Raw genomic sequence first — 26,871 nt, forward strand, 5'->3', positions numbered from 1 at the left:
GAAACTGTAAAAACTGAGTCTTACTCTGATTTAATGTTAGTTTATTTTCTACAAGCCATGAACTGAGGTCATGTACTGCTCTACTTGAAACCGAGTCAATGTTGCACACAACACCCTTTACTACCAAGCTAGTGTCATCAGCAAACAGAAATATTTTAGAGTTACCCATAATACTAGAGGACATATCATTTATATAAATAAGGAACAAGAGTGGCCCCAACACTGATCCCTGGGGCACCCCCCACTTGGCAGTACCACACTCAGATCCCACATCACAGCCGTTATCAACATTGTGAATAATGACCTTTTGCTGCCTGTTGCTAAAGTAAGAGGTGAACCAATTGTGAGCTACTCCCCTTATTCCGTAATGGTCCAACTTCTGGAGCAATATTGTGAGATCAACACAGTCAAATGCCTTTGTTAAATCAAAAAATACGCCAAACATTCGAAACTTTTTGTTTAGCCCATCCAGTACCTCACAAAGAAAAGAGAATATAGCATTTTCAGTTGTCAAACGACTTCTAAAGCCGAACTGTACATTTGATAGCAAATCGTGTGATATAAAATGATCAATTAGCCTTACATACACAGCCTTTTCGATAACTTTTGCAAACACTGATGGCATAGAAATAGGTCTAAAATTATCTACATTATCCTTTCTCCCTTTTTATAAAGCGGCTTTACTACTGAGTACTCCAATCGCTCAGGAAACTGACCATTCCTAAAGCAAAAATTACAAATATGGCTAAATACAGGGCTAACATATGCAGCACAATACTTTAATATTCTACTAGACACTCCATCATAACCATGAGAGTCCTTAGTCTTCAGTGATTTAATTATTGACTCAATCTCCCTCTTGTCTGTATCACAGAGGAGTATTTCAGACGTCAATCTCGGAAAGACGTTTGCTAAGAAATTTATATGATTTCCGGTAGAAACTAAATTTTTATTTAATTCACCAGCAATGCTCAGAAAATGGTTGTTAAATACTGTACATATATCTGATTTATCAGTAACAGAAATATTATTACTGCGAACTGACTTTATATCATCAACCTTGTGCTGCTGACCAGACACTTCCTTCACAACTGACCATATGGCTTTAATTTTATCCTGTGAATTAGCTATTCTATTTGCATACCACATACTTTTTGCCTTGCTAATAACATTTTTAAGCACCTTACAATACTGTGTGTAATGGGCTACTGTAGCTTGATTGTGACTACTTCTAACAGTTTGATATAATTCCCGCTTTGTTCTACATGATATCCTTATCCCACTAGTCTGCCAACTGGGCTGTCCATTACTGCTAGTACCCCGTTTAGAATGTTCTAATGGAAAGCAACTCTCAAAGAGCATGAGGAATGTGTTATGGAATGCATTGTATTTATCATCTATATTATCGGCACTATAAACATCTTGCCACTCTTGTTCCTTGACAAGTTTTTTGAAAAACTCTCTGTTGCTGTTGGATTAACTTTCCTACATAGTTTGTAATTAAATATGACAGTGGTTTGAGTACAAAAACCTTTTAGTGTTAAAATTTGTGCATCATGGTCTGAAAGGCCATTCACCCTTTTACTAACAGAATGCCCATCTAGTAATGAAGAATGAATAAAAATATTGTCTATGACTGTGCTACTGTTCCCCTGCACCCTAGTTGGAAAAAACACAGTTTGCATCAGATCATATGAATTTAGGAGATCTACCAACATCCTTTTTCTTGCACAATCATTTAAAAAATTAATATTGAAGTCACCACATATAACTACTTTCTGGTACTTCCTACAAAGTGAATCAGGAACCCTCTCTAGCTTAAGCAAAAATTCTCTGAAGTCAGAGTTAGGGGACCTATAAACAACAGCAATTAGAAGTTTAGTTTCACTAAATTCAACTAATGCTGCACAACTTTCAAATATCTGTTCAGTGCAGTGTCGTGATACGTCTATGGACTCAAATGAAATACTGTTTTTTACGTACAGAGCCACTCCCCCACCCCGCAAGGAACTCCTTGAGAAACAGCCAGCTAATCTGTAGCCTGGTAAAGGCTACAGTATATTAGGATTTCTTCCCATTGCATCTGCATATGGATGCAAGAAGAATGACAGCTTAAATATCCATGTGTGTGCTGTAATTTGTCTCATCTTGTTTCTGTGATCAAATGGTTCAAATGGCTCTAAGCACTATGGGACTTATGGTCCCCTAGACTTCGAACTATTTAAACCTAACTAACCTAAGGACTTCACGCACATCCATGACCAAGGCAGGATTTGAACATGCGATCGTAGCAGCAGTGCGGTTCCGGACTGAAGTGCCTAGAACCACTCAGCTACAGCGGCTGGCAATTTTCTGTGATCCCTGCAGCGGTGACAAGTAGGGAGCTAGACAAGTAGGGAGCTATACTATATTCCTAGATTACTTGCTTCATACCAGTTCTCGAAACATTGTAAATGGGCTTTCAGCAGATAGATGATGATCTGGGTTTTTACATCTGCCAGTTTTCATCCCCTCAATAGGTGGGTATCTCTCTCGTTCTACGGTGTTCTGCCCCACTTTTTTTTTTTATCTTCCTCATCTGATTCCCCTCCCCCTTAATGAAGGAAACAATGGTTCTGAAAGCTAGAAAAGATTTTTTTTAATTTTGTGGGTGTGTTTCAGCATTACTGGACTTTAATTACTATAGTTAAGTACTGGCCAGGCATTCTGTCTCCATATCATTTTATAAGTTCCAACTTTTGTCATTTCTAAAGAGACGCTTGCGTGAATTGGGCGACCTGTACCCATTTATGCTGTCCTTCTTTGCATATGTTTAATACCTGCTATCAGTCCACTTTGGTTGGGTTGCATGCATTTCAGCAATATTCTAGGATAGGCTTCATGTGTATTTTGTAATCTGTTTCCTTTCTAGAGCCTATAGGTTGAGCCTATGTGGTAATTCTATTTCATATTCCCACAAATTGTTACACATAGGTATTTTATGAATTGACTTATTTCAAATGAGACTCATTGATATTTTAGTCATGTATGTTGTATGAAGTGCATATTTTTCAACAGTCAGAGCAAGTTGCCAGTCTGCATAATGCTTTGAAATCTACATCAGGTTACCTTCCATTCAGAAAGCTGTTGCACTCAGCGACTGTTATATTGACTTGTAAATTATAGATTGCAGCGATTAGTCATCCTTTTTAAATTTTATTGTGCAGATCTAGATTTCGGGTAGAAGCTAGCCATTCTCAATGCCCTATTATTTTTGCTCAATGCATGTAATTCCCTGTTGGTCAGGCTTCATCCACAGTTCATTGAATATTGAGTAGTATTCAATGAACTGTGGATGGAGCCCATGCGTTGAGCAAAAATAATAGGGCATTGAGAATGGCTAGCTTCTACCCGAAATCTAGATCTGCACAATAAAATTTAAATAGGGTGACTGATTGCTGCAATCTATAATTTACAAAACTTTGAAATCTTATCAAGATCTGATAGGATATTTGAACAACTTTTTCCCAGACAGTAATTCATTATAAAAAAAGAAGAAAATGTTCTGTTAATATTATTTGCCACATTATTTATATACAACACGAACAATAAATGGCCCAACATGCTTCTCTTAGCTAAGTCTTTTCTGTTGTCGTTATGCCATGCTGCATTTTCTTCACCAAGAAATTCTCAAACCAGTTGCCAATTTTGTTTGATGTCCCAATGTTACCGTACATTTTGGTGTCAAGTTGAGCCAAATCCTGTCAAGAATTCAGAAAAATAAAGCATCCATCCAGTTGCTTTTGTCCATGGCTTTCAGGACCTCAGGTGAAAAAAGTGCAAATTGGGTTTTTCACGGGTGACAATAATATCTATGTAAATTATCATTGCGGTTTTGTGATAATTAAATTGGGACAGCCCTGGATCCTCCTTGTAAAGGAATGTTTTGAAACTTGAGTTCAGCATTTCTGCTTGAAGTTTTGTTTTGCTTCGTTTGATAATAGATAAATAATTCCTGATTAATCCAGACTCATAATGACCTTTCCTTTCATTCTGATTAGTTCCAAATCCCTGCATTTATGTCACAATTTGTGCATATCTGTATATATTGATGCTTTATGCATACAAGTTTCACTACCTTTGTTAGCTAATGTTTTTGGAATGCCAACTGAGGGTGGCCCAGAAAAAACACCCAGGTATAAAAATGAATATGAAGTTTATTGTAACTAATATAACCAATTATTCCTAACAGGAGTTAGTTTGGAACACAGTAACTGAACACAAGTAACTTCTTGAATATTGAAAGAACAGTAATAATTCCTGTAGTCTAAAGACCTGAAAACGTTACAGTACACTAGAAGTTCCAAAATCCAATGTCCATTCACTAAGTGTGCAACAATTGAAGTCTGAAAGGGGCATGTAAAAGTTAAAGTCCCCTGAGGATGAGCAAAAGTTTAAGTCCAGAGTATTGTTGATGAAGAACAAAGACAACATTACAATTTCCAATTGCTGGTGTCAGAGGCCATTTCTCTTTAGTGTAGTGGCTCCAAATGATGTAGGTCCATATCTAGCCGCTTCTGGAGATGAAGGTTGACATGGATGACATTTTTAGCACCTTATTGGTGACACGCGAGTGAGATCCTGACTGTGGAAAAGCTTTTGCAGTCAGTGCCTGGCCCAAGAAAATCACTCGGAGCGAACTCTCAAGTGTAGCCTAGGCACTGACCTAAATACTGCCTTGGCATCAGGACATTGGAGGTACGACTTTCCGTTATGTGGCACATGGAGGAGAAAAGGTCTGTGGGGCCATTGACTTCTGGCCTTGTTGCCAGATGGAGCACATTCATACCTGTAAAGGTTTTCAAATGTTGCTACCAGTCACTGGTAGCTCAAGAGTGTGACTCGTAATGGTATTTGATAACCTTTTTGTATTTTTGAAACAGTCACAGTTAATTACTATTCAGTATGGCTGGAAATTACAACCTTGTCTGTTTGGGCATGGGTGTGTGTTGTCTTTCGCTTAAGTTAGATTAAGTAGTGTGTAAGCTTAGGGACCGATGACCGCAGCAGTTTGGTCTCATAAGACCTTACATAAATTTCCAATTTGTTCCCTGTGAGGTCCATGTCCACATAACCCATCTGAGTAGTTGGTTGCTAGATGGGTAAGCATAAGGCCTTGACACACCACTTTGCATCATGGAGGGGTCTGTTTTCTTTAAAATAGCATTAGTGAACTAATGTCTATTGGGGAAAAATGTGTGAGATATATTAGAGGTCTTTTATGTAACAAAACTTAACTTTACCTAGTCATTATAAATGGTAAGTGACTTGTAGGAATTTTAAGCAGCTTTCCGTGTACAGAAAAAACAATGTTATTGATCAACTTGTAAGAACCATTATTTATAAATAACAAAATGTCATATAATTCTTGTGTGTTAGTTTATGAAAGATGTTTGTAGTGATTTTAAAATTGTGAACTGTGGCTGTGTCCAGCTGGTATATAGTGCTTTGTGATTTTTCTTGGGATTTAACATCTTCCTGAAGTGTTGCTATAACATTGTTAAACTGAGAAACATAATATGGGACAAATGTTTGTTTTGTAGTTGATAGTATGGTGAAACCCCACTAATTCAAACTAATTGGGATGGGTTTTAGCCCATATTATCGAAAGATATAATCACAGAAATGTTTTCTAAAATAGTTATCTGAAGATAAAATACAACATTCTGTGTGTAACATGATTAAATAAAAACCGCATGAACAGTAATATTATGTGAAATAGTGTAAAATATATTCAATTTAAAAGTAACTTATGTAATGATATTACAATAAGGAACAATAGGATTAAACAAATTAAAGTTACAATACATATTCAAATGTTCATTAAAAATCCTGATATATACACTACTGCACATATACATTACTATATGAGAGGTAAAAAAAAAAAAAAAAAAAAAAAAAAACGAATAACATTTCCGTGGGCGGAGCTTGTGTAGTACACATTCCACCGCTAGGTGTGTATAGTGCAATTCATTGGCAGTTCAGTTTTGCCTGTGTTGTCGACCTGGCTTTTTCTGTTCATCTGCTGTGATTGTTTTTGCTAGTGCTGTTTTGTTCTTGTTCCATTTTTTATGATGGCAAGTTTAAGTGAACAATGTACAGCTGTGAAATTTTGTTTTCTAATTGGTAAAAATGCTGCTGAAATTGTTTTAATGTTGAAAGCAGCTTACTAAGATGATGCTATGGGCAAAAGCCAAGTGTACGAGTGGTTTACACAATTTAAATCAATTGATGACAAACCTCTTTATGGACTCGACTGCCTGAACTGACAAAAACATTGAAAAAATTCGAGAGCTTGAGCTCACTGACCATCAACAGACAATTGATCAGCTGTTAGAGATTAGTGGGTTATCTTGGAGCTTGGTTCAGCAAATTTTAATGGAAGATTTGGGAATGAAAAGGGTTGCTGCCAAATGTGCAGGGTGTATACGACCCGGGACAACCAGGAGATCCGGGAAAAACCCGGGAATTTTTTCACCCGGGAGAAAACCAGGAAAAACCCAGGAATTTTTTAGAATTCCGGGAATTTTTCATTGTTTTAGTTTTCAGTTAAATTTTTGTGGTTTTGACTGGTAAGAACCAATACTCTAACAAAGGATATTACTGTATCCTGCTTCTGCAGAATAATATTGCAGCAACAAAACGTGAACAAGAAAAAAAAAACGAAAATAAAACTTAAGTGACAAAGGAAATATGCCATATACGACAGTAAAACACAGTGCCCATACAAGCATTTGCCAAAAGCGAAGTGTGTCAAAGGCTTTGGGAAGACTATGCAATGCTTCCTAACAAGAAATTGCCTCCGATGAGTGCGACGTGACAGCTGTTTACGTTAGATTCGTTTGAGCAGTAGCGGGCGGGCTCTTGTGCATGCGCAGTTGAGTCGCGTATGAGTAGTACTTTCTCTCGCTTCTGGCTACAGATGTGTGGCTGGGCGCCACTATCTAATATTGCCCCAGTTCGGAAATATCAGAGATCCGGGGCTGATCCACAGAGCAGTCTGAGTTGTAGTGGGAAGTCTCCATGTGACCCGTGTTTACGTTTAGTGATTTTGCTGTTTTCTCTTCATTTATTACTCTCACATTAAATGAAAACAAAACGGATTTCTGTGGCCGGGAGGTATCAAATGAATTAAAATACGTTCGCATAATTATGGAAGTCTAAAATATGTTATTAGTTTCAGGTTTTATTTCCACCTTTCTGACAGCCAAGCATTAATCGCCTTGCAGGACAATGAAGTTATTTTTGTCGGTTTGCTAAAGAGATTTGGCTTTTATTAATATTTTGCACTGAGGCAGTCAATTTATTTGAAACAAGGTGTTTAATTTCACACTGTTGGGTAGTTTCAACTGTTTGTAGCATTTCAAGTGCACATTTGCCATCTTCTAGCTCGTATGGCATTATGCCAGAATAAACAACCAAACATGAGATAATACAGTACTGGTAGTCCAAGAAAATTTACATCCAAATGCGGACGTACGAATGTGCACTTTAAGCCGAATTATGCATTTTAGTATGGTTCACGAAATTTCTATGCTCTTGAAGTATCCTCTGATGCCTTGTTTCTTTTATGACATAATGCAAGATCTTTTAATGTTTTACACGTACGAACATGCGAGGTTCCTGCATCATCGTAGCTGCGCAAGCGCTGTGATGCCTGTTATCTGGTGCTCTCTGGCAATTGCTGAACCGTACCAATTTCTAACAGGTTACGTGAAAATATTGCGAATGGTGGTTTGAAAAGCGTTACTTTCAAAGTAAATTTACTTTTACGCAAGATGAACTATGTGCAAGAATGTATGATGAATTTCTTAAATCACAGAGCGTTTGACTCTCATTCGAAAATCAACTCTTTGAGGATGACCATCTAGAAGAATTTCGAGCCTGGAAGATCAGACATTTACGTCGTTATTAAAAAATTCACTGGCACGTTTGTGTGATGTATCTTAAAGTGTAAAACATGCAAAAAAAGATCATTATATGTGGAAGCTTAGCTTCTCCTGCAACTTATTAATCTTCGGGACCAATATTATATGTGAAAGCTTTGTTTTTCTTGTAGCAACACTATGTATATTAATTTAAATCATTATCTTTTCTTATTTGTGTGTTCGCACTACTTAAGAGTGATATTGCTATTGGCTGACTACATCACATGTCCTATGCTGCCATCAGCTGGTGAGATCACATGACATGAGCTATGACTGGCTTAGAAAACCGCGTTGCAATCTCGATTTCTATGCTTCAGAAAGTAACATGTGGTGTTTGGTGGAATTCGAATTTATACCTTTGTAACAGGAAAATATGCAGTGTACATGTTGCTGCACGTCAAAGGTCTTTCCGAATCGTGTCCCCTGCCCCCCCTCCCTCGAGTTTTGTTTTCTAAAGTGCCAGGAAATTCTACGTCGGTGTATAAAACCATAAACATTCGAAGAATTGATTAAGTTTTACAGTGCCGAGGAAAAGCATACTGTCAATTAACACGAAAAATGTGTACTTTCAACCGGGAAATCCAGGAAAAATCTGGGAATTTTTTTTTCTTGTCCATGTATACACCCTGGTATTCCTCAGGTTCTGACTGATAATCAAAAGGAATCTCAAGTTGAAACGTACTTTGCTTTGAAACAACAGATTGAAACTGATCCAGATTTTCTGTCATTGGTCATTACTGGTGCTGAGTCATGATGCTATGGCTACAACGCAGAAACAAAGCGATAGTGAAGCCATCGTAACCCTGCCCCCCCCCCCCCCCCCCCCCCAACGTCAAATCAAACATCAAAACAATGCTGATTTGCCTTTTTGATGCCAGATTCAGAGTTTGTTCCCCCAGGTCAGACCATCAATCAAACTGTTTATTTGAAAGTTTTAAGAAGATTATGCAACAGTGTTTGTCAAAAAAGACCTGATTTGTGGCAGGCAGGAGACTGGTTCTTCCACCCCAACAACGCACCTGCACACACAGCCATCTCTGTTGGACAGTCTTTAGCTAAAAATGGCATGGTTCCACTGTCCCATGCACCTTACTCACCTAGCCTGACTCTGTGCAACTTTTTTCTGATTTCCACACATGAAAAGAGGCATGAAAGGACACCAGTATGACAACATTGAAAAAGTCAAGAAAAAAACGAGGTAGGAGCTGTCAGCTATGTGTAAAGAGGACTGAAAAAAAGTTTTGAACAATGGAAGCACTAGTGGGACAAATGTATTAGTTGGAGTGGCGAGTATTGTGAAGGGGATAAGGTTGTTTTGTAAAAAAAATTTAAAATATATAACTTTTAAAAAATAATTCAATTTTGCCTTGATTACACCCTGATATTTTTCCCGAGGGCATGCAGCTTTACTGTATGGTTAAATGATGATGGCGTCCTCTTGGGTAAAATATTCCTGGATCTCCGGGCGGGGACTACTCAAGAGGACATCGTTATCAGGAGAAAGAAAACTGGCGTTCTACGGATCGGAGCGTGGAATGTCAGATCCCTTAATCGGGCAGGTAGTTTAGAAAATTTAAAAAGGGAAATGGATAGGTTGAAGTTAGATATAGTGGGACTTAGTGAATTTCTGTGGCAGGAGAAAGAAGACTTTTGGTCAGGTGAATACAGGGTTATAAATACAAAATCAAATAGGGGTAATGCAGGAGTAAGTTTAATAATGAATAAAAAAATAGGAGTGCGGGTAAGCTACTACAAACAGCATAGTGAACGCATTATTGTGGCCAAGATAGACACGAAGCCCATGCCTACTACAGTAGTACAAGTTTACATGCCAACTAGCTCTGCAGATGATGAAGAAATTGATGAAATGTATGATGAGCTAAAAGAAATTATTCGGGTAGAGAAGGGAGATGAAAATTTAATAGTCATGGGTGACTGGAATTCGAGAGTAGGAAAAGGGAGAGAAGGAAACATAGTGGGTAAATATGGATTGGGGGAGAGAAATGAAAGAGGAAGCAGTCTGGTAGAATTTTGCACAGAGCATAACTTAATCATAGCTAACACTTGGTTCGAGAATCATAAAAGAAGGTTGTATACATGGAAGAATCCTGGAGATACTAGAAGGTATCAGATAGATTATATAATGGTAAGACATAGATTTAGGAACCAGGTTTTAAATTGTAAGACATTTCCAGGGGCAGATGTCGACTCTGACCACAATCTATTGGTTATGAACTGTAGATTAAAACTGAAGAAACTGCAAAAAGGTGGGAATTTAAGGAGATGGGACCTGGATAAACTGACTAAACCAGAGGTTCTGCAGAGTTTCAGGGAGAGCATAAGGGAACAATTGACAGGAATGGGGGAAAGAAATACAGTAGAAGAAGAATGGGTAGCTTTGAGGGATAAAGGAGTGAAGGCAGCAGAGGATCAAGTAGGTAAAAAGACGAGGGCTAGTAGAAATCCTTGGGTAACAGAAGAAATACTGAATTTAATTGATGAAAGGAGAAAATATAAAAATGCAGTAAATGAAGCAGGCAAAAAGGAATATAAACGTCTCAAAAATGAGATCGACAGGATGTGCAAAATGGCTAAGCCGGGATGGCTAGATGACAAATGTAAGGATGTAGAGGCTTATCTCACTAGGGGTAAGATAGATACTGCCTACAGGAAAATTAGAGACCTTTGGAGAAAAGAGAGCCACTTGTATGAATATCAAGAGCTCAAATGGTAACCCAGTTCTAAGCAAAGAAGGGAAAGCAGAAAGGTGGAAGGAGTATATAGATGGTCTATACAAGGGCAATGTACTTGAGGACAATATTATGGAAATGGAAGAGGATGTAGATAAAGATGAAATGGGAGTACAATACTGCGTGAAGAGTTTGACAGAGCACTGAAAGACCTAAGTCGAAACAAGGCCCCGGGAGTAGACAACATTCCATTGGAACTACTGACAGCCTTGGGAGAGGCAGTCCAAACAAAACTCTACCATCTATTGAGCAAGATGAATGAGACTTCAAGAAGAATATAATAATTCCAATCCCATTGAAAGCAGGTGTTGACAGATGTGAAAATTACCGAACTATCAGTTTAATAAGTCACAGCTGCAAAATACTAACGCGAATTCTTTACAGACGAATGGAAAAACTGGTAGAAGCTGACCTCGGCGAAGTTCAGTTTGGATTCCGCAGAAATGTTGGAACACGTGAGGCAATACTGACCCTACGACTTATCTTAGAAAATAGATTAAGGAAAGGCAAACCTACATTTCTAGCGTTTGTAGACTTAGAGAAAGCTTTTGAGAATGTTGACTGGAATACTCTCTTTCAAATTCTAAAGGTGGCAGGGGTAAAATACAGGGAGCGAAAGGCTATTTACTATTTGTACAGAAACCAGATGGCAGTTATAAGAGTAGAGGGACATGAAAGGGAAGCAGTGGTTGGGAAGGGAGTGAGACAGGGTTGTAGCCTCTCCCCAATGTTATTCAATCTGTATATTGAGCAAGCAGTAAAGGAAACAAAAGAAAAATTTGGAGTAGGTATTAAAGTCCATGGAGAAGAAATAAAAACGTTGAGGTTCGCCGATGACATTGTAATTCTGTCAGAGACAGCAAAGGACTTGGAAGAGCAATTGAACGGAATGGACAGTGTCTTGAAAGGAGGGTATAAGACGAACATCAACAAAAGCAAAACGAGGATAATGGAATGTAGTCGAATTAAGTCGTGTGATGCTGAGGGAATTAGATTAGGAAATGAGACACTTAGAGTAGTAAAGGAGTTTTGCTATTTAGGGAGAAAAATAACTGATGATAGTAGAAGTAGAGAGGATATAAAATGTAGACTGGCAATGGCAAGGAAAGTGTTTCTGAAGAAGAAAAATTTGTTAACATGGAGTATAGATTTAAATGTCAGGAAGTCGGTTCTGAAAGTATTTGTATGGAGTGTAGCCATGTATGGAAGTGAAACATGGACAATAAATAGTTTAGACAGGAAGAGAATAGAAGCTTTCGAAATGTGGTGCTACTGAAGAATGCTGAAGATTAGATGGGTAGATCACATAACTAATGAGAAGGTATTGAATAGAATTGGGGAGAAGAAGAGTTTGTGGCACAACTTGATAAGAAGAAGGGACCGGTTGGTAGGACATGTTCTGAGGCATCAAGGGATCACAAATTTAGCATTGGAGGGCAGTGTGGAGGGTAAAAATTGTAGAGGGAGACCAAGAGATGAATACACTAAGCAGATTCAGAAGGATGTAGCTTGCAGTAAGTACTGGAAGATGAAGAAGCTTGCACAGGATAGAGTAGCATGGAGAGCTGCATCAAACCAGTCTCAGGACTGAAGACAACAACAACACCCTGATATTTCTTATAAAATGAAAACCTGCATTTTATGGGAAATTTACACTGATCAGCCAGAACACTATGACCACTGACCTACTGTCAGTATAAACCTGTCCAGGCAATAGCAGTATCACCTGATGAATGATTGGTAGTCAGACACATGCACAGTGCATGTAGTATCAGTGAATGCGCTGTCGATGTGTAGAATGGGGGAGACATGCGATCTATCTGAGTTTGACCAAGAGCTGATTGTGAAGACCCAGAGGCTTGGCACAAGCATTTTGGAATCTGCATGATTTGTCAGTTGTTCAAGGAGTGCTGTGGTGAGTATCTTTAACATGTAGTGAAACCAAGATGAAACCACCAAGATGAAACCACATCCATACATCATGGGACTGGATGGGCACCCCTCATTACAAATATTGCACATTGTAGGGTGGGCAGACTGGTAAAACAGGATAGGCAGCAAACTGTGGTGGAACTAAGATCAGACTTTAATGCTGGGCAGAGTACAAGTGTGTCTGAACACATAGTGCACTGAACACTCCCAATGATGGGCCTCCGCAGCTGACGACTTGTGCATGCCCCAATGTTATCATCATGACATTGGCAACTAAGACTGAAATGTACTGGGACTGTACGTTGGCACAATGGCAGAGTGTTGTACGGTCTGATGAATCCCGATACCTTCTTCATAATGCCAACATCTGTTAATAATGGCCTAATTTTGTGAGACACTGTTGTGCACTGTTCTTTTGTCACTTCTTGCTGCACCTCTTTCAACATAAGATTATATTAATCTCAATAAAATTGATAAATGTATCCAAATTTTCCCTTATTTTCACCATTTCAAACATTTCTCTAATACCTGTTCATTCATCAATATCATTGACTTCAGTCACAAACGTTCTTTGTGGTTGTAGCTGCAAATACATTCTGTAAATGCGAATCTTCAATAACTTTATTCCATTTGCTGATCGAGTTGAAAATGGCACTCTTGCTATGAAGGGCAATCAGTAAGTAATGCAGCAATTTTTTTTCTGAAAGCAGATTGGTTTTATTCAGGATTTCAATACACCATATTATTCCCTGCTGTTTTGGCTACTAAACCGTATTTTTCAACATAATCTCCATTTAGTGTGATGGCCCTATGCCACATTACTGGGAGGGCCTGTATGCCCACATGGTACCACTTTACTGGATGATGTCAGGGAGTCAATGTCTTGCTGCATCAATGACCTCCCTATCATCCATGTACTGCTTCCTGCAGAGTGCACCTTTCATTGGGCCAAATGGATGGAAGCTGGAAGGTGTGAGATCTCGGCTGTAGTGTGTATGGAGTTGTGTGAGCTCCTCCTCTTGAGTGTACAGACTGGTGTGGGGCCTTGTGTTGTCATGGAGAAGGAGAAGCTGATTTGCATTTTGGTGGTGTCGAACATGCTTAAGTCATTTCATGAGGGTAGCACAGCAAACTTAAGAGTAGACCATTGCACCACGATGGAGGACATCAAACAGAATAACCCTTTCAGAATCCCAGAAGACTGTCGCCATGGCTTTACCAGCTGAGGATGGGCTTTGAAGTTTTTCTTCAGAGGAGATATGATGTGATGCCACTTCATGGATTACTGCTTTGGTTGCAGTTCAAAGTGATGAACCCATGTTTCATTGCCTTTGACAATGTATGACAAAAACTGTAATGATCAGCCTAGTTACATGCAAGCAATTATGTAGAGATGGTCTTCTGTTGGGCGGCATGGGACCCAGTTGGTACTCACCTTTGAGTACCCCAACTGGTGGATGAGTGTGTCAGCACTACCAAAAGAGACATCCAATTGAGCAGTGAGGCGTTTAATTGTGATCCATCAATGACTAAATGAGTGTGTCCACACATTCTAACATTTCAGGTGTCACAGCTGTGTGTGGCTGGCCAGAATGCGAGAGACCAGACAGGTTTGTGCAACCTTATTGCGATGATGACAGATGCCTTGCCTAACAGCTCACTGTGGTTTTGTTCACTGCCAGGTCTACATAGATATTCTGCAAGCACCCATGAATTGGGTGAGAAAAAATGAAATGTTTTGGATTACTTATTGAATGCACCTCATAATAAACTTTCATTTTCCTGAAGACCTGTTCACCAATATTGTCTCTGCCATTGTCTTTGGCATTGAAGAAAACCATTCATTACTCATTATTGGCCACAAGTGAAGCAAATGGGAAGAAAGAGAATGTATTCAACATTTTTCATAAATGAAATTGACGTGTGTGATATCCAGTATAGTAAGGAGGCATTTCACTTCACCATCAGTATTATTGTTAGTTCTGAATTAGCAAGGGTTTACTGTAATTGAATTCTTTAAAGTATTAAATTATCTCTCTGTAAATTTGCAACAGGCTGCGTATATCATATGGATAGATTCTTTCATCACTGCTCTGGAAAATAATTTAATATTCAAAATGGAAACCAAGACTGTGTTAGTTCTAAAAGAATATGTTCTAGAAAATCCAAAGGTTGTTTTTTTTGTGTGTTTTTTTTTTTTTTTTCCCATTGACAGAGATGGTGTGTGTGTGTGTGTGTGTGTGTGTGTGTGTGTGTGTGTGTCATATGTGCAAGAGCAATATGTAAACCACACTAATCTCTTACAATACAGGTACAAATGAGAAAAAACTAATATGTGACATGTCAGGCACCAGATTGCTACATTGATAGCTGCCACATTGGTGAATAAATATGACTTGATTTGGTATTTATTCTGCAGGTTGGTCTTGTTGAAAAGGAGTGGCTGGACACACTTGCGACAATAAACCCAGAAGAAGTAACATTCCTTGATTTTGTGGAAGCAGGCAAGAAATTAGGAGCTCAGCTGAAGCAGGAGGTATTTATTTCTGAAACTAGTAATACATACAGGGTGTGTGAAAAAGAACTCCCTTGTTTTAAGTATAAATTTAACTGGAAAATTAATGAAAAATCACATCAATGAGTACATATCTTGAAAGAGAATTCCTTCAAGTTTTGTTTAGTGTTAGTAGACTTCAGCGTGGGATCCATTTGTTGCCCTGCGCACATCAAGACGATATTCCACTTCTCGCCACGTATTCACCGACATTTCAGATGTAACTGTCCAAACCGCCATGATGATTCTTTCCTTTAAATGATTGATGTCTCTGATCTTTCCACTGTACACAACATTTTCTATGTGGCCCCAAAAGAAAAAGTGCAGTGGGGTCATGTCTGGGCTTTACAGTGGCCAATTTGTATGTACGCAACTTAAGTCTTTTATGCACATCATCATACACAGTACCTTTAGGCACTCCTAATTGTAGGCTATGTCTGGCCAATAACTACTTTGGTCTCTGAACACACGAAACAAGGATCTGTTCAACAACACCTTCAGAAGTTCGTGGTTTACCTGATGATTTTGCTTTTAAAACACTACCGGTTTCCTTGAAAGACTTTAGCCAATGACAGATAGTTTTTTGCTATAGGTGGTTCACCGCCATACTGTCATCTAAAATTATATTGCACTGTGATAGCTGACTCAGTTTTCACAAGCCAAAAAACAGCACTCACACCGTCTCTAGGTCGAGCAGACCTATCAACTCTAGCGGATACAAACTTGGAGAGTTGATGAACCAAATACCACAAACTAAAATAGCGTATGTCATTTTGTACAGATTCTAGGACACATTAAAACTAGGGAGTCCTTTTTCAAACACCCTGTATATGTGCACAATATATGCAATTAGAACATAACCTTATTGTGAGAAGGACTGAGTTCAAATGTTACTGATTACAATAACAAATCTAATTAATAGTAAGTCTTGGTGATTAGCCTTGGTGATTATATACAATCTAGTAGCCAATCCATTGGCAAAACCCATAGTGAAAAGCTTGACTTACATCTGTCATGTCAAATTACAGCCTTTTAAGTTTAAAAATGGCATACTTTTAGCACCATTTCCATTGTTGGATGTGCCAGATATCACAAGGAGAAGTGCACATTGTAATTTTACAATATATCTGACATGTCTGAGTGAAATGTCATCATAAAAGAAGATCTATTACTGGTCTCAATCCATTTGTCCCATTACTGGATATGAATACATATTGAAGATACATAATATGACTTACTTGTGTACAATTAATAACCAGTAACACACAATGTGGTGTATTAAGCAGCCAGTACATTGCTGTTGCCTGCATACATGGCATTGATGGTGTTTCGAAGTCTGCTTTTTCCATTCTCATGACAGTAAGCTTTTTGTAAGACTTAGCAACAGCCTGCTGCCAATGTTCTGGGACATAAACTTCATGCTGATTGTGAAATTTAATTTTGTTGATGATACCAAAATCTTGATCGCATTAATCAGAAGAATGTCCACTGAAGAAGTACCTATAGCTAACTATTCCAATCCCTGTTCTGTACATGACCCACAGCCAGAGCTTATCACAAGTTGGCTTTTGTTTTGCCTACCATTGTAGTCATTAAAGGCTGAAATGTGCTTCAAACCAATAGGTAATGTCTTCAGGAACTTCTCCAGAAAGCAAGAAATTTTCTTGTCAGCACTGTGTCCCACAGATACATAGTAGTTGTTCCTTCATCTAGAATGCACACACAAAGATGTTAAGTCTACATTTACTGTGCCTTATACATCTTCATGCAGGTGAGTGCTGTTGCAGGGAAAATTTTCTGAAAATAAAATACAGTCGAAACAACCGACTGATAATTTTTTTTGCCTTCTCAAGTGAATCATTCTCATCTTTGACTGCCACTTTCTCTGAAGCTGATGGGTTTTCACAGAATATTATCATCATTTATGTCAGCCTTTGCATTAAGAGTTAAAAAATGTAAATGTGAAAATGCAAAGTATGGCAGTTTAACTCCAGAGAAGTAAAAGTGAGTTCCTGTATGATTGAACATAAATTCAGATAACTGCAACCAGTCATTTATGAAATACCTGTTTATTACCATTAACGAGTCTTTGAGACTTTTCAGAGTCATTTTCAGATGGCACGCAGAAGTTATGTAGTTATATTTGTGGCGTGGTGCTACGTCTGGAGGTTATTTCTTGCAGTGGTATGGGCAGTATTTGTGTTAATATCGACATGGCGGCATCCATTTTTGTTACTTATCGGCCACAGAATTAAGCACTATTCACCATAAATGCTGAGTGCCACCATATGCCAGCATACATCCTTTCTTCTGTTTGAAAAAAATAATTATTCACTTTCACAAAATATTCTGTACAGACTTTTGCTAATGTTAAATAGAAGTGACAAAAGTGAATTGCTGTGTGCAGTGCACAAAGCCAAAACATTTCCTTAGCGTGTATGTTCAATCATTGTTGAGTGACTATAGAAAAATCCCAGGAAAATTAATGACAAAATGTATACCATGTAATTACAATGTTAGGAAAGCAATTAACCTTGAAGCTTATTGCCAGAAAAGATCATTCATGTTCTAATCATCATTATCTGCCCCTGTTTGTGATTTTCCCCCAAAATTATGGGTGAAAATCGTATCTAAAATGTTTTCAAGTTCAGAAGTTGCATCAACATCAATTTTTATCTCTTCTGAATCACGGTGTACAACAATTGGTGAGCAATTGGGCTATTCTGTTGCCTCAGTTGACCATGGAACAATATTGTTAAAATCAGATGATGTACTTATTTCTGCCTGTAGATATCAAAGCCTGCTGGACTGAAGCTTACCTTTCTTGTTCATGCAACAGTGGACACTCGTGCCCATTCAGTACTCTATTAAACTTTATGCAGTGGGAAAATTCACTTGCCTCCATTGACTTGTTAAGTACCTGAAATGTCAACGGAATTTTCTCTGCACTGTGATGACGGAACAACAATTGTTAAATTCTAACATGCAGAATGTCTTCAGGAAGGATCCACCATTTATACTTATGACACAGAACTTTTTACTTATGCATCACCACGCCTGTACTGGCCTTAAGTTCACTGCACTTCCGCAACACTACAAATTTTGGACTTTCTTGTATGTGCCCTGTAATTCTTGGTGATGTATCGTTATGCCTTAAATAGTTAGTCATTTGTAATCAATATATTCATCTTGAATTGCTCTGTATATGCATGAGACAGTAATTTGTGTCATGCCATTTTCTGTGGGTGCTTGTGAAATTTTTTTTCATAATGCTTCTCATGACAAACGTCATCTTCACTTTCAACATATCTCACATGAGTAGGTTGAACACTTTCTTGTGTGTGCAAGTTCGCCAACCTGATTTCCGTTCTCTCTTCTCCATTGCCTCTCTGCTGGAATGTCAGTCTGGAGCCATGAAGCTGAAATTTTAATCATTACTGGACAGCTAAAAAATGTACGCAGCACCACAGTTTTGGTTTCACTTTTTATACATTTGTTATCCTTGAGGCTTATTATTTAAGTGATGGCCAGTATTTCAACTTCATACAATTATTTAGCACATAAATTGGGTCAGTGTCCACAAATGTACGAGAGTCCAGTGAAAGACTTACTCAAATAAATTGTAAAGTTATTGTAGCACAGATTAATGATGTACCACCTGATAATCATTGGTAGTTCTAACAAGTCACTAAACAAAATATTTAAATAAGCCACAAAACACTGTACATATTTACACTATACATCACAATACACATACTGTCTTATAGTAATCCACTGGGCAAAAGTACATTGCAGTAATCCACTTAATCTGTTCTAAGTGAAAGTCATCTTGTTCAATAATAAATCAGTCAAAATGGTACTGCTGGTCTGAATGTCCTACAAACTATCATACAGTTCAGTTAAAACACAATCAGACTTTAATTAATAAAACACTTGTAGGCTTTTAAACTTCAAAATTACTGCATTTTCATGCATACTGATACACATATTTGCACGGACAAACTGCACGTAACAATTATACAAGCGAACATTGGTAGCAGTCTCGACATATGTGTTACATGTTCATTAGCATCAGTACGACTGGGCACAGACTGCAGATCTCAAATGAGACAGACTATTTAAAGATCAGCATGGAAATTTGGAAACTACACTGTCATTTCAAAAATGGCTATGTTAGATTTTGTTATTCAGGAGGGACTGTAAGTCTTGATAAAAATTTGGTTTGTGAAAAATGTTCTGGTTTAGGAGTTTAGAAAAGTTTATGGAATCATTTTATGCAACTACATTAGGAATACCTGACTTATAAGAGTACAAATGCCAATTTGAAAATCATGGTAAATTATGTAAAAATCTTAGTGAATAAACACTTAATGAAGTATGTCATCTTGTGCATAAAATTCAAGTTAGTAAAAGTATAATGGGAATGGTTGGAATTCAACAAGTGTAGAGACAAAATTTGCAACGGAATATGTAGCTGCTGTTGAAATACATTATTTGAAAGTGGAACTGCCAATCTTTATAACTAGTGGTGTCATCGTACCCTGAAATACAAGGGTATGTTGAAAAGTAATGCTTTTGAATCTTTTATGTTTTACTTAAAATATTTTAACATACTTTATCAACATTCTACATCTTTATTCTTTGTTTCTGCATATTTATTTCTCAACATAGTCGTCCTGGTGACAGACACATTTTTCTCAACGAGAGACCAGTTTGTCAATCCTGTCTCTGTTAAATGTTTGACATTGTTATTGGAGCCACAACATCACCTCTGCTTGCATCGCTTTATCACTACCAAAGTGAAGTTCTTGAAGATGTTCTTTGAAGTTTTGGAAACAGGTGAAAATAGGATGGAACCAAATTGGGACTGTATAAAGGATGACTGGTAACAGTGAGCACAAGGCATCAGATTGCTGTTGCATGCTTTTTCATATACACTGACATAATTATGTTGCACACTGCCATGTTATATTCTACAATTCAGAGGCCATTAGTGACAGAGGGCTGCAGATGTGTAGACATCGAGAATAAAGGTGTAGAATGTTATGTTTGTTTTATTTACAAAGCTTTAAGCATTTTCACATAAAAAAGTGGAGGCATTGCTTTTCAGGATGCCCTCATACATATTAGTCCTCAAGGTTTTTCTTAATATGTGATGAGATGGAATTTTCAATTAGGTATCAGATACACACACAAAAGGTACAGACTAAAGCTAGCTTTCAGAATGGAATTCCTTTCTCAAGCTATAACACACACACACACACACACACACACACACACACACACACACACACCTGTCTCCCTACATTGTGCTCATTTGACTGCCAACTCTTTCCTGGCCGATGGTGAGTGTACTGGGGTAAGGTGGGAGTGCAGTGTTTGGTGTGGTGAGGGATGGAGAGAGGTGGGAGGCAGGGAGGGAGTTGGGAGGAAGCTGCTCGTGGGATAGTGGGGAGCTGTCCATGGGCTAGCTAGGGATGCAGGTAGAGGGGGCATGTGGCAGAGGGCTGAACCCTCAATTTCACAGACTAGGGTGTGAGATGGCAGCACACAATTAGTTGACATGTGTGTGGGGGTACACACACACACACACACACACACACACACACACACACACACACACACACACACACACTTACACTCACTCACACACATGCACTATTTGATGAGGTGGGGGACAACGAGTTACCTTAGGTTTAGGTCAGGGAGGTTACAGGAGAGAAGGATGTGCTGTAAGGATAGCCCCATCTGTGCAGCTCAGAAAAGCTGGTAGCGGTGGGGAGGATCCATATAGCACAGGTTGTGAAGCAGCTATTGAAATCTTGCATGTTGTGATCTGCTGCATGTCGTGCCTCTGGGTGGTTCATCTTGTTTTTGGCAACAGTTTGACGCTGGCTGTCCATTCTGGTTGATGGCTGGTTGGTTGTCATATCAATGTGAAACACTTTGCAGTGGTTGCAGCAGAGCTTGTATACAACATGGCTGCTTTTTCAGGTGGCCCGGCCTCTGAATATGTGGGATAAGCCTGTGAGGGGACTGGACTAGGTGGTGCTGGGTGGGTGGATGGGGCAGGTCTTGCAACCGGGTCTTCCACAAGGGTATGATCCCTCTGGCAGGGGATTGGGGGTGGGAGTTTGGTGGGTGGTGGAACACCAGTTTGGGAGGGGATGGAAGTATTTCGGGTAGGAGGTACCTCATTTCTGGGCATGATGATAGATAATCAGAGTCCTGACAAAGGACATGGTTCAGTCATTCCAGCCCCAGGTGATATTGGGTGACAAGAGGGGCACTTCTTTGTGGTTGGTTCTTGGAATGGATGTGAGGATCAGGTGTATGTGGGGAGATGGAATGGGAGATCTGTTTGTGTATTAGGTCTTGGGGGTATTGCCTGTCTGCGAAGGCCTTTGTGAGGCCTCCAGCATATTGGGCGAGGGAATTTTCATCACTGCAGACGTGTGTGCCACCAGTGGCTACACTGTATGGGAGGGATTTTTTGGTGTAGAAGGAGTGGCAGCTGTAAAAGTGCAGGTACTGATGATGGTTGGTGGGTTTGATGTGGAGTGAGGTGTGGATGGAGCCTACTGAGAGGAGGAAATTGACACCTAGGAAGGTGGCGCAATGGGTGGAGGAGGGCCAACTGAAGTGGATGGGGGAGAAGGTGTTGAGATTGTGGAGGAATGAGGATAAGCTTTTCTGACCTGTGCAGATGGGAGCTATCCTTATAGCACATCCTTCACTCCTGTAACTTCCCTCACCTAAACTTAGGGTAACTTGCTGTCCCCCAACCCCTCACAAAATTGTGTGAAAGAAAATTAGTTATTAACAGGAGTTGAAGCTGTAATAAATGGAATAATTCCAACTTTGTGAGTCACACGTGTCACCCATTCTGCTTAGATGAACCCATGTCATATTGTGCCATTCGTCTTTAGAATTTCTCTATTTGCTGCATTCATTTTGTTCCCTAAGGAACCAAGAAAGAGTACCAATATTCCAGGATGGGTTGGACAAATGGTCCCTTAACAATTTCCGACATAGGTGATTTACTCATTAGATGAAATCTTGAATGAATCGTAGCTTGGCACCTGTTTCTTGACAACTGTATGAAGATTGTCCCATCATAAGTCTGTGAAATCATTGTTTTTTTAAATAGTTGTTACTGATTCTTGTGGCCTAGCTCAAGTATTTTACTCTGTCAATATGGAATCAAATCTCTTTTATGTTATTGTGCATGTTGCCTTGAACTTTAAAATATGGACAGTCATCTTGTTCTCGTTTCCATAAATTTTATTTCATTGACAGTCAGCATTCAATATTTGTACAAACCAAACATCATCTGCAAGTCTTCCTGCATTTGACAACAATATTTTAACCATTCTCCAGCTCCTTACCTAAAGTATTTTCAGTTGAGTTTCTTAATTTGTCACATTTGCTGAATATTTTCCTATGGGTCTAACTTGTCTCCCCACTGTAGTAAATTGAGAAATCCACACCTATCTGTTGCCACTATATCAATGGGTGGATTTCTAAGTACAGTAGCTGTGCAAAATTGTTTCTGGAAGAAATACTGTGTGTGTTTCAGAACAAGTAGTTCGTCTCCTCTCTCCTGCCCTCTATTTCACATGACAAAAAAATTCAGTATTTCATCCAGTTGAGCTGTATTAATGAATGTCAGATGAAAAGAATGAGTGTGCTATATTTGAGTGCTACCTATGAACAGTTACATTGGAAAGAATGAAAACTATGACACTATTAAAAGCCCTTAGTTAAATTTTAGTGAGGATTAAGGTAATCAGCCGAGGTAGATTCCAGTGACCAACCCAGACATTCACACTGTCTTGGTGGATTACTTTTTGAGGAACAAATCTGTACCTGAGGGGTAAAGCAGCATAAGTTAAATTTCCATAGTTTTGAAATATTATATCCAATTCCTCTTTTACCCTTTGCTCCGGTACTTGTCGTGGCTTTCTGGTATGTACATTTCAGTGTGTTGTCTGTGGCTGGTGTGCGCACACATGCTTGCACTTTTCTCGTGCTCTGCACCCACACTGTCTGACACTGGCATGCATAAATTGTTGCATTACAGTAAGTGTTTCTCTCTAAAACTAACGATATTTACTCTCAAATACAGGGTGTGACTGAAAGAACTTCCCAATATTGGAAGCTAATAAATTCAATGAAGAAAGGCATTGTCTGGGTCACTTGTTATGTTTTATGAGGATAATTATTTTGAACTTCGTTGTAGATCCTCCTCATCTCCCTGTGTCTAACTACTGTGAAGCACAGCTTTTAATACTGGCAGACAAGTGGGCAACATGTATGGTAAAAATGTATCTCAGAAGGGAAAGGCATGTGTTGTACCATCTGGTGAACCACATATTACCGGCATAATAATCATGGAGAATTTCACCCAATTGAGGCTGGAAAAAATTCTGTAACACCTCAATCATTATCACTCTTACCAATAACAGTGACACCATCCGCCTAAAAAAAAGGGGGGGGGGGGCTCCTGGTGTGAATAGGATTTGCACATTGAGGTTCTGTACATACTTAATTAAGTATGTAGATAGTTCATCCAGTCCGGGAATCGAGCATCTCAATTGTTGCCTGTTATCAACATTGATACTGGGCAAGATATCGGTTATAGGGATTCCAAGACTTTCAAGAATGTTTTAATTTCAGACTTGAAGTCAGGTAACAAATGATAAACGAAATATTTTTTTTCATATGATACAATTACAAATTAACTGTTTTCTAATTTTTTTCCTTTACTTCCACTGTGAAATCTTTCTTCTCACCAAGTTCATGATCCTATGTGAAGGGAAAGTACTGTATATGTTTCAAGAGTATAATGGCTGTATCTTTTGATTGCATTCTCTTAGAAGCTTATGTTTGTTATACCATCAAGGGATGTGACATAAATTTCAACTTAAGTGTGCCTATCCGTTCCTGAGAGCAAGGGGTCTTAATAGACGGCCAGACAGATAGTGTGATAACAAATGACAGAATGTTTTTATTTGTGTGATTTAAATACAAATTAACAAATTTCAGACTTTTTCCTTTGGTCATCGTGTCAAATCTTGCTTCTTGATAAATTTCATTGTTCTAGGTCAATGGAAAGTACCCTGTAGGTTTTGATGAGTGAGTTTGTGACTATCAAAATATGAGACGTAAATAACTGTACCTCCTGATTGTATTGACTTAAAGCTTCACATTTTTACATTGTCAAGAGACTGTAGATCTTAATATGTGATGTAAGTTTCAAGTTGATATGTCTACATATTCCTAAGAAATAGGGTTTAGAACCATTGGACAGACAGACAGATTGAGACAACAAAGTAATCCTATAAGAGTTCTGTTTTTACTGACGGAGGTAAGAAATCCTAGAAAAAGGGGCAGAGGTGGGAGGGGGGGAGCAGAGGTGAGAGAGTCATGAATCCAACATACAAGAGTTAAAAATGGCACACCACTCTGTCATTTTGGTATCATGTGCTGCTCATTAGTGAAATTCACAAGGGTTACTGCCAGACCAGTATCAGTTTACTGTGTCAGAAGGGTGGAAATGTATGTCATCAAGGAGGAAAAAAGGCAAAATAAATAAATAAACTTCTGTATGCAAGCATTCAGAAGGTGTCAACATATCTTTGTACAGCTATGACACTCACTTGCCTTCACTTTTCATCTAGTTGCTATTTTGTGGGGATGCATTTGCAGATCTCAGTGCGGAATTCTCCTCGCAGTTCTGTTGGGCAGCAGTTGTGTAGCAATGTGTTTCTGTGAATAACTCCAAGGCCCTGACAGCTGCCCTTTTTCTAAGTCTGTTACGGTGTGAGGATGGCTAGGAAATTTTGTTTCAATGCAGAACCTTTTTTTGTAAAGTTTTCAACCAACAGTGAATTGTTTTCTTATCCCTCCTAACACACTCCCACCCACCCACTGAGTACAAAGCGGGCAGGAGATGCACACTATGTTACTATCAGCAGCCACCATGTTTTGATAGTTTCTTCAGAAATAAATGCTCAACATTTTTCCAGACGTCCCATTGTGTCCACTGGAAACAGCCCATACACTGCTCTTTGATGACATACTCCTCACCACCCAAACCTATGTCCCTTCCAAATCAGTGTGTTCTGTCTGATGTTTATGTATGTAATCTCTATATGTCTATTTCCGATGTGCCACACACTGCACATGGATTTTGTATAATGTATCTCAGTTTCATGGTGTTACAATAATGCTTGTAATTTTTTATGTAAGTCTTCTGAACATTCTTACTAGCAATAGGGGCTGTCACCCATCTGTCCTGAGGAAGTGATGCAGTTTTTAAATTTCAACATAGAAGAAAGTTTTTGCATAAAGAAAGATTACTGCTTATCAAAAGTTTCATAACAGTTTGTTTGTGGTTGATGTAGAGTGTGAAGAAGATGGTAAAGGAATATGTGCTTATAATTTTATCAGTGTTGTAGAAACAGTTACCAGAGATAAGTATAATATGGCACTCATAGCATAGCTGTTATTAATATAAAGATGATAACATTTTTTGTGTCATTTGCATCTAAAAGGTAATTGTTTCTTCGACTACTTCAGTTCAAAAGTTAAATTCAGAATTTTGAATTTGATCTTCATGTACTTCATCAGAAATAATTCTGATGGAATCCTGCTGTTACTGCATGTGACTTCTTCTGTGTATAATCATCTTGTTATTTGGCTGGTGATGTCAGGATGATGTAATGGAGTGACTGAAATGTTTTTTTGCAAATACAGGAAACAGCAGCTGAAGGGCTGATACCAGAAACTGCCATGATTCTAGCTGTTACACTATTTTGTGATTATTAAATGATTGGAAAAGAACACAGGTAGTCCCAGTCTTCAAGAAGGGTCGTCGAGCAGATGCGCAAAACTATAGACCTATATCTCTGGCGTCGATCTGTTGTAGAATTTTAGAACATGTTTTTTGCTTGAGTATCGTGTCGTTTTTGGAAACCCAGAATCTACTATGTAGGAATCAACATGGATTCCGGAAACAGCGATCGTGTGAGACCCAACTCGCTTTATTTGTTCATGAGACCCAGAAAATATTAGATACAGGCTCCCAGGTAGATGCTATTTTTCTTGACTTCCGGAAGGCGTTCAATACAGTTCCGCACTGTCGCCTGATAAACAAAGTAAGAGCCTACGGAATATCAGACCAGCTGTGTGGCTGGGTTGAAGAGTTTTTAGCAAACAGAACACAGCATGTTGTTATCAATGGAGAGACGTCTACAGACGTTAAAGTAACCTCTGGCGTGCCACAGGGGAGTGTTATGGGACCATTGCTTTTCACAATATATATAAATGACCTAGTAGATAGTGTTGGAAGTTCCATGCGGCTTTTCGCGGATGATGCCGTAGTATACAGAGAAGTTGCAGCATTAGAAAATTGTAGCGAAATGCAGGAAGATCTGCAGCGGATAGGCACTTGGTGCAGGGAGTGGCAACTGACCCTTAACATAGACAAATGTAATGTATTGCGAATACATAGAAAGAAGGATCCTTTATTGTATGATTATATGATAGCGGAACAAACACTGGTAGCAGTTACTTCTGTAAAATATCTGGGAGTATGCGTGCAGAACGATTTGAAGTGGAATGATCATATAAAATTAATTGTTGGTAAGGCGGGTACCAAGTT

At 38.7% G+C, this 26,871-nt stretch overlaps 1 protein-coding gene across 5 annotated transcripts in view; it reads left to right on the forward strand.

The window, feature by feature from the left end:
* LOC124619665 (mannosylglucosyl-3-phosphoglycerate phosphatase) overlaps positions 1-26,871 on the forward strand; it is a 219,864-nt gene that overhangs the window by 73,344 nt on the left and 119,649 nt on the right. For all 5 annotated transcript variants that reach the window (XM_047146203.1, XM_047146197.1, XM_047146198.1 and 2 more), the window contains one exon: positions 15,069-15,185. In XM_047146203.1, the coding sequence (XP_047002159.1) occupies positions 15,069-15,185 (117 nt within the window). The remainder of the gene's footprint in view (positions 1-15,068; positions 15,186-26,871) is intronic.

Source organism: Schistocerca americana, chromosome 6 (genome assembly GCF_021461395.2).
Source record: "Schistocerca americana isolate TAMUIC-IGC-003095 chromosome 6, iqSchAmer2.1, whole genome shotgun sequence".
In the NCBI taxonomy this organism is placed as follows: Eukaryota; Metazoa; Arthropoda; class Insecta; order Orthoptera; family Acrididae; genus Schistocerca; species Schistocerca americana.